Here is an 8,803-nt window from a genome sequence, read left to right as displayed (position 1 = left end):
GTCAAGAGTAAAAGTAAATGGCACAATATCCAGAAGATTTCCAATCTATAAAGGTACAAGACAAGGAGACCCACTCTCAGCAGTTATATTTGCTATATGCATGGAAGGACTAGCAGAAAGTATAAGGAAAAATAATACCATCAAAGGCATAACAATAAAAGAGGAACAGCACAAACTGGCATTATATGCAGATGACGTGGTTGTTTATTTAACATCACCAGCCCAATCCTTACCAAGCCTAATGGAAGCAATTACAGAATATAGTAAACACTCTGGTTATAAACTAAATTAAAGTAAGTGTGAAGTATTAACAATTGGAGAACAGATAGATTCGGAAATTAAGGAAAAATACAAGTTGAAATGGGATGCAAAGAAAATCAAATATTTAGGAATCTACCTCACTGGAGATATAACAACATTATACACCGACAATTATCAAGCCCTTGAAAATAAAATACGAGAAGATCTTAATAGATGGAAGATAACACCTGAATCCTTAATGAGTAGAGTAGAAAGCGTCAAAATGATGATCCTCCCACAGTTTCTGTTTTTATTTCAAACATTACCAGTTCCCATTCCACAGCGTAGCTTCAAAAAATGGAATACAATGCTCTCAAATTTCATTTGGAACTACAAAAGTAAACGGAAAAAACTTAGTATACTAACTCAAACCAGAGAAAAAGGAGGGTTTAATTTCCCTGATCTAAAGTCCTATTTCCATGCAACTCAAATAGATACAATAATGAAATGGATGAATAACTCGGTTCAAACCAAATGGAAAGACATAGAAAAACAAGCAATATCAATATCAATAGGAACACTACCTTTTCTGAGTCTAAAGGATATTCAAAAATATAGTGGAAATAACAGATGCATAGAAAATACCCTCAAAAATTGGAAAACTATTCGTAAAATGTATAAATGTGATGACAAATGTATTTATTTGAGAGAGATAGCCAGTGACCCAGACTTTTTACCTAATAAAACAGACAAAATATTAGAAGAATGGGCTAGGAAGGGACTACAGGTGTACTCACAGATGGTTACAAATGACATGATAGACTCATTTGAAACCTTAGTTAATCAATTTAATATAAGTAATAGCCATTTTTTTAAGTACTTACAAATTAGAAGCTACCTTATAACACAGCAGAGGAGACAGGAACAAAGATCACATATACTAATGGAATATCTGATCAAAAATAGAAACAGTGAAAAGACAAAAATCTCAAAAATTTACAAAATCATGCAAGAAATCAAGATACAAGAAGATAACACTAAAGAAAAATGGGAAAACGAATTAGCAATAACAATTACGGATGACGATTGGAAAGAAGCATGCAAAAGAATATTTAAGACAACACAATCAAAATTCTGGAAAGAATTTGCTTGGAAAATAAATATGAAGATCTTCCTAACACCGAAAATGTTGTCAAAATATAGGCCAACAGGCAATGCAGAATGCTGGAGGAAATGTACGGAACGAGAAGCCAATCACACACACATTTTCTATACATGCCCTAAATTGAAAAGGTTTTGGGAGGCAGTTCAAGTAAAAAAAAAAAATACATTTACCTTACAAAATCCTATACATCCAGTCAATATTATACTCGGTCTTATTCCATTAGATATATACAGAGAGGGAGATAAATATTTGTACACCATACTACGTATCGCGGCCTTAAAGCAAATCACACGTAAATGGTTGGACTTAAACCCACCATCCGTTAATAATTGGAAAAAAACTGTTGAAGAGATAAAAGAAATGGAAAGAATTACTTGCAAAGTGGGAGGCCGTGAAGAGCAATTCACTATGAACTGGAGTAAATGGACCGAATGAATGAGTAGGAAGGAAGCCCCCCCCCCCTCCTCCCCGATCCCACCCCTCCCACCCCCCTCCCTTTGTCTCTTACTTTTCTATTTCTATCCCTATAATTTCTTTCTTCTTTTTCTATATTTTCTCTCTAGTCTCTATTCTTTATTTTCTTTATTTCTTGTTCTCTCTATAAAAAATAAAAAAACAAACAAAAATGATGCAGGATGAACTTAAACAAGTGAAGAAAACTTGTAAAGTGTGTGAAATGAACTTGTGAAATGTAATATAAAGTCCTGCAATAAAGTATATATAAAAAATAAAAAAAATGATCTCAACTGATGCAAGGGCTTTTAGTTCTGTTAAGGGAAGGTATAATAATAAATAATTACTGTCTTTTCTGCGCAGAATAAATATTGGGACACATCTCACTGTGAAGAAAACGGGGAGAGAGGAAGAGGCTCTATACATAACTGACTTTGTGGAACACTGAAAAACAAATGTCTTTCAAAATTGTATCCATGTACAGTAAGAAACCAGGCAAGTAGCCTATATTTGTGTGGTCATATGCCGTGCCCCATTCCACCTAATGTGACCCTCTCAGTGCTGTACTGTATGATATGTTAATTTGTATGATCAGTCCTCAGAGCTGGGCACATTCCCCTTGGGCCAGGAGGACAGCTAGATAAGACTCCAGCTGGAACAATTGCTGGAAGCTGAGAGCTGAAAGGAGTAGGTTTTAAGACGTTTTATTTTAGAATCTGGTGTTCAAAACACAATACGAGGCGCTGACCCACTGTATACAAGCAGCTTGCGGTCTTTCCTCTGGTTCAACAATAAGGTCTTAGTAAAAGGAACAGTACAATAGCAACAAAGACTTTCTTCAAGGAGGAGGCCCTGCCCTGACCAGTGACCAAGGGACCATGGTGGATATGGAGTGTAAAAGATAATGTCTCTTTCAAAAGCCCCTTTCTCACACAGTGGCACTGAGGTTCTGGGAAGTCTATTGATGTATGCAGTAGTTTACTTACATATTATCCAAGAAGGATCATGTTCAGTGGTTTGTTTTTGATTGCTGCTCATAACAATTGTCCTAAATGTAGGGTTATGGTTAAGGCTAGGGTTAAGGTTAATGTTAAGGGTAAGGTGTGTATGGGAATTGGTTATTGACAATAACAAACTATTCATCCCCAAGGCCCCAGGTTTAAAATACACCATCTTGTGGCCGCATGTTCATATTGCACCAAAGGTTATCATTGGAAATAGGAGAGAATCTTTTTTTTTTTTACAAAATCAGTACAGATCTCTAGAAACAGCAATCGCATTTCTTCAGTTAAATTGAAAGCTAGCTCTCAAATGTTACTGACATGTTTCTACATATTTCTACATAATTTGAACAAGACCTATGGCACCTCTAGGGTCATCTAGAGGCCTAATTTGTTTATTCTTTATTTATTCATTCATCCTGTATACTTATGGGAAAAAAGTACAAAGACTTGCTATGTCCTTTATGAGATACTCTACTTAAAGTCCTATTAAAACTAGCCAACTTTAGGCAGCTAGATTGCAACTCAAGAGATCAACTATTATCTGGTATTGTTCATATTTCATTAAACAGATCCTGACAGTGGCGGCTGGTAATGATACTGAGTGGGGGGGCTAATAAATCCATTAGGCCTAGGGTCTATACCAGGGGTGGGCAATTCATTTTCACAATGGGCCACATGAGAAACCGGGACTATTGTGGAGGGCCGGACCAGTAGGCTGAACTTAATTCTGCTCAATATTACTTTTATCACTTTATAAAAAGCAGTAAATTATATGGTTTTGACTAGCTTCTACTGGTAAGAATACATGTTACGATAAGGCTATGAAAATGTGGAGTAGGTCAAATATAGAAGAGCAAGAGGACTCATTTAAACACAGGGAAGTAAATGCAGCTATAGTTTTGACCTTTTGCAACATCAGTTTGTGCCTATTATTTATTAACATTACATACATACAACATTACGAGTCACAGTGTAGTATTTCTACCTTCTGAAATGATGGCTAAGACTGGAATCAAGCGAAAGGTTCTTTATATACAAATCTGCTGACATACACTTTCTTTTTCAATAAAACAAGCTATTAGATATTCACTTTCAATTCAATGTACAATTCACATTTCTCAAAAACAACAAACTGTCAACTTATATGACGTCTTTCTACAAGACATTCTGGAACCTGCAGACTTTTATTCTGAAACTTTTTTCCCCCGGACTTTTATTCTGAAACTTTAGTTTTTTTCTTCTCATATTTATTGTAAAAGATAGGGGGGCTTAGCCCTGCTAGCCCATTGATACCAGCCATCCCTGGATCCTGATTTTCATGAAATCAGAAATAGTAAAGCAAACATTCCGTATGAAATCTCTTGGAAGCTACAATTTTCAAAAAGTGGGTGGGACATGGCAGGCAGGGTTGCCAGATGGGGCGGGCTACCGCCGAATGGGATACTGTTGATCACACTGGGCCGGGAAATAAACTTTTGGGCGGGTTGCGCTGGATAAATAGCATTTAGGCGGTATCAATAATGTCAGTGCCTGAAAGTTACAAAAACACACACCCTAGTAGCTACATACAATGTTGTGTTTTTTTTATTTTTTTTTATTTTTTATTTTTTACAAACATCATTGCCATTGCCATTGGCTACAGACATACAGTTTAGTGGCAGGAGATGGGCACCTGCCCAATAGTAATTAAACAAATAATAAATAAATAAAATTCTGACAAGAAATTGTGGATTTAGCGGTTTTTAGACTGTAGTTAGGATGGAAAGTGTCAATCCCATCTGGCAACCCTGCACTCACGTCACCTTCGCCTTTCACCACAGACTTGCTAGCTTTGTAGCTCCGTTTCTATTTTTTTAAAAGATGGAGAGCATTGTATCAAACGTGAAATGTGAGTTGCTTAACTATTTATACTCAATATTTTCTTCTCAATAAGCTCAATTAATTTAACCAGATATCAACGAAAGAGTAAGCTAGCCGTGGCTAACTAACGACACCGGCTACTGTGCTACTGTGTAGCTACAGGCTACGACGTACCGTGTTAGCCTGCTGTGCTAGCACTGACCACTGGGCTCCTCATTGTTGACTCGACAGTAAAGTGTCAAGTTTAACACATATTTAGTGTATTTATAAGCCATGCCTTCCTTCGAAATCAGCTAGTAAGTAATTATTTAGAGGCACAGCAATGTGCTCTGCCTTAAATCAACCACGTCCTGTGGCGACCACCATTATTCTGTCCATAATTTCTAACGGAATGTGTCTGTTGTCATTGTTTCTCTGTTATAATGGTTTCTCATGATCGCTCTTCTGTTTGTGTTATTAAAGGTCTCACAGAGCACCTGCTGCACAAACAGCAAGCTAACACAGATGAAGTCATTGAGAAGCTGTATTGTGAAACGGCAGTGTTCTTCCCAGAACCACTGGATCCTCAGGTACGTGTATTGGTGTATATTAGAATTAATTAATTTGGTTAAACCATATAAAGGTGCCCATATGTGACTGTTGTGCATGCCTGATTGTATAACTGGAGGTCAGTCATTTCAGTGAATAGGATGAATTTCGCCCCTCCAATAAGTGAAGTAGACTAATTCTAAATGTGCATTAATCTGGCTTTAGACCTGGACATAGCACAGTCTCAGGTGTTAGATGGTGAACTCAGAAAGAAAAAAAATCTGGGGAAAATGTGTTGAACTGAAATTGGTGCTGAATGACTAATTGCTGAAAAAAACAAGAATAATTTGAAACCGCTTTTAGTTTTGGTGAACCTCACTGGTACACCTCATTACACCTTACTGGTACACCTCACTGGTACACCTCACTGGTACACCTCATTACACCTCACTGGTACACCTCACTGGTACACCTCACTGGTACACCTCATTACACCTCACTGGTACACCTCATTACACCTCACTGGTACACCTCATTACACCTCACTGGTACACCTCACTGGTACACCTCATTACACCTCACTGGTACACCTCACTGGTACACCTCATTACACCTCACTGTTACACCTCATTACACCTCACTGGTACACCTCACTGGTACACCTCATTACACCTCACTGGTACACCTCATTACACCTTACTGGTACACCTCATTACACCTCACTGGTACACCTCATTACACCTCACTGGTACACCTCATTACACCTCACTGGTACACCTCACAGGTACACCTCACTGGTACACCTCACTGGTACACCTCACTGGTACACCTCACTGGTACACCTCACTGGTACCCCTCACCGGTACACCTCATCGGTACACCTCACCGGTACAACTCACTGCTCAAATGTTGATGTTGAATGTTGAATATGTTTCTTTGTTGAAATCTGTGATTGTTTTTCCTGATTGTGTTTTAAAATGTTTTGAAAATGTTTTATTAAAATGTTTGTAACTGTTGTAAATAATGTGCATTCAGGGCTCCCTCGTAAAAGAGTCCTTGGTTTCAATGGAAAATAAAGGTTACAAAATTAAATTGTTTTCAGCTTGAAGAGAGCGCCATCCAGCTGTGGAATTGGGCAGTTACCAAACGTGTGGGTACAGCCATAAATGAAGAGCAGAAAGCAAAAGGTAACAATGACGATGGCCACTCCATGTATCTGCAAGATGTAGCATCTGGAAGTCTTACAGATGATCTGGATTTAGCCACTAAGACATGTTATTATTACTTATTCGTTTTACCCATCTGAACAAGCATGTGCGAATTAAACTACTGGAATGGAATGGAATGGACTTTATTTGTCATTGCTACATTACATGTAACACGCTCACATAAATCATACTAAATAATTATGAGCAGATCGCATAATGCAATTTTTACAATTATTATTAATATGGTTAATTACAGTCAATCACGTGATCCGTGCCATCCAATCACAGCTATTCTCCCTCTATCTGTCTTGCTCCCTCTATCTTGTCAGTGCGTCATGTAGCGTGCCGACTCCTGTACTCCTGTGAACCAGAGAATCCAACAGAGGGCAGTATTCGCAAACAGATCCTGGTTAGTGGAACATCTCACGACCATGAACTCAATCACTGCAGAGCCATTGGCTGTGATGATTACTCTCAAATACTGACATTTTCACCTTTCCTTCCAGATGGCCAGCAAGACAGGAAGAACCTGGCTGGACTGTAAGAAACCTCTGCTGGCTGACCACTTCTTAAAGCTGGCTGTCAACGTAAGCAAGCTTAAATACCTCAAGCCACAGCAGCTTCACACAACAATCAGCAGTGAGCTCAATGTGCTTATGACTTCGCTTACTCTATAGAGAAGTTAAATACAGGTGGACTGCACACTGGGTGAGCTCATTCAGGTGTTTATAGAGAACTATAGAGAGCTTAAAACACTGTTATGTTCTCAGAGCTCATACAGGTGGACTGGTCTACACACTGGGTTAGCTCAGACAGGTGGACTGGTCTACACACTGGGTTAGCTCATACAGGTGTTTATAGAGAACTATAGAGAAGTTAAAACACTGGTGTGTGTTATGTTCTCAGAGCTCATACAGGTGGACTGGTCTACACACTGGGTTAGCTCATACAAGTGGACTGGTCTACACACTGGCATAGCTCATACAAGTGGACTGGTCTACACACTGGGTTAGCTCATACAGGTGGACTGGTCTACACACTGGGTTAGCTCATACAGGTGTTTATAGAGAACTATAGAGAAGTTAAAACACTGTATTCACCGGTGTGTGTTGTGTTCTCAGAGCCTGGAGGCGCTGTATTGCCGGCTGACGTCCCGTGACGACGGATTGGATAATAACACATCCAAAGGAGACGTGGAGAAGGACCTGCTCCGAGTGCTGTCGTACCAAGCAGAATCCGTAAGCTCAGTTGCATGCGGCTCGATACGTAAATTAATTAATAATTAATTAATTTGTTCTTGGGAAATTTGGCAACTCTTAGAGTGACATTTTCACACACACCGGCAGTCAGGATGAGGTGCGAAGCAGGGAAATTATGTGTTATCCAGCTATGAGAACAGGAAACTGAAGCTCAGCTGACTTCAAGCTGCACATTATGTCCTGGTTGCACCTTATGTACTGATAGCTTATGGTGTATTGTATCCCCATGCAGGCAGTGGCTCAGGAGAATCACCAAGAGGCTGTGGCCTGCATGCAGCGCTGTAAAGACATTCTGCTGCGCCTACCAAAAGAGGTGGGACACTCATGCCACGTGGACAGTCAACACTAATATGATCATGCTTTTGTTTTGATCATATTTTTGTTGACACATCTCCCTCTTGTCACATCTCCCTCAGGGGAGACCACATTGACACATCTCCCTCAGGTTTTAGATACTGCTGATGTCAAGTTGATTTCACATTGTGATGTCTTAACTACTACTACTACTCTTCCCCCCCCAAAAGACTGGCTATCTCTCTCTCATGTGCTATAACTTTGGAGTGGACACCTTCGATAGGAAAAAGTATGAGGAGAGTTCATTTTGGCTGAGGTAAAGATCACGGATTGAAGGAAGCATTATACATATATATATATATATATTAAGTGTTGCTTTGTAGAAGGAGAAAGATGAGGCCTCAAATTGAGATGAGGCCTCAAATCAATGTGTTGTGTCTTTCAGCCAGAGTTATGATATAGGGAAGATGAATATGAAATACTGCCCTGGTGCTGAAGTGCAAGTAAGAGTGTCGTGCAGCTTATCAACACATATTCTATTTATTTCATTCCTTCCTAACAGCTTTTTAATATAGCGTGGCAGTCATTTGGTTTTGTGAACCCTTGATGATTTTCTTCTCTAGGCCACTAGCCTGAGGCTCCTAGCCACTGTCTATCTAGCATGGGACTGTCAGCAGTTCCAGGACAAAGCACTCAATGCTGTGAGCTTAGCCAATAAGGTAACCTATCACACTTCTAATGAGCTTTAGTATGACAGAAAGTTGCATATTGATACTTCAGTTCAACATTCTA

At 39.2% G+C, this 8,803-nt stretch overlaps 1 protein-coding gene across 1 annotated transcript in view; it reads left to right on the top strand.

Annotated features, from left to right (window-relative positions):
- Nucleotides 1–4,722: 4,722 nt before the first annotated feature.
- LOC308163930 (testis-expressed protein 11-like) overlaps nt 4,723–8,803 on the top strand; it is a gene marked incomplete at both ends in the record, with an annotated part of 12,280 nt that continues 8,199 nt past the window's right edge. The window contains 10 exons of the mRNA XM_080538102.1: nt 4,723–4,750; nt 5,185–5,291; nt 6,353–6,437; nt 6,788–6,867; nt 6,965–7,045; nt 7,580–7,696; nt 7,950–8,030; nt 8,242–8,327; nt 8,457–8,514; nt 8,635–8,730. Coding sequence (XP_080394228.1) covers nt 4,723–4,750; nt 5,185–5,291; nt 6,353–6,437; nt 6,788–6,867; nt 6,965–7,045; nt 7,580–7,696; nt 7,950–8,030; nt 8,242–8,327; nt 8,457–8,514; nt 8,635–8,730 — 819 coding nt within the window. The remainder of the gene's footprint in view (nt 4,751–5,184; nt 5,292–6,352; nt 6,438–6,787; nt 6,868–6,964; nt 7,046–7,579; nt 7,697–7,949; nt 8,031–8,241; nt 8,328–8,456; nt 8,515–8,634; nt 8,731–8,803) is intronic.

The sequence above is a fragment of the Nansenia antarctica genome, assembly GCF_963989245.1.
Source record: "Nansenia antarctica genome assembly, chromosome: 8".
Classification (NCBI taxonomy): Eukaryota; Metazoa; Chordata; class Actinopteri; order Argentiniformes; family Microstomatidae; genus Nansenia; species Nansenia antarctica.
Note: the sequence above shows the minus strand (reverse complement) of the source record. Positions and strands in the feature narration are given on the sequence as shown.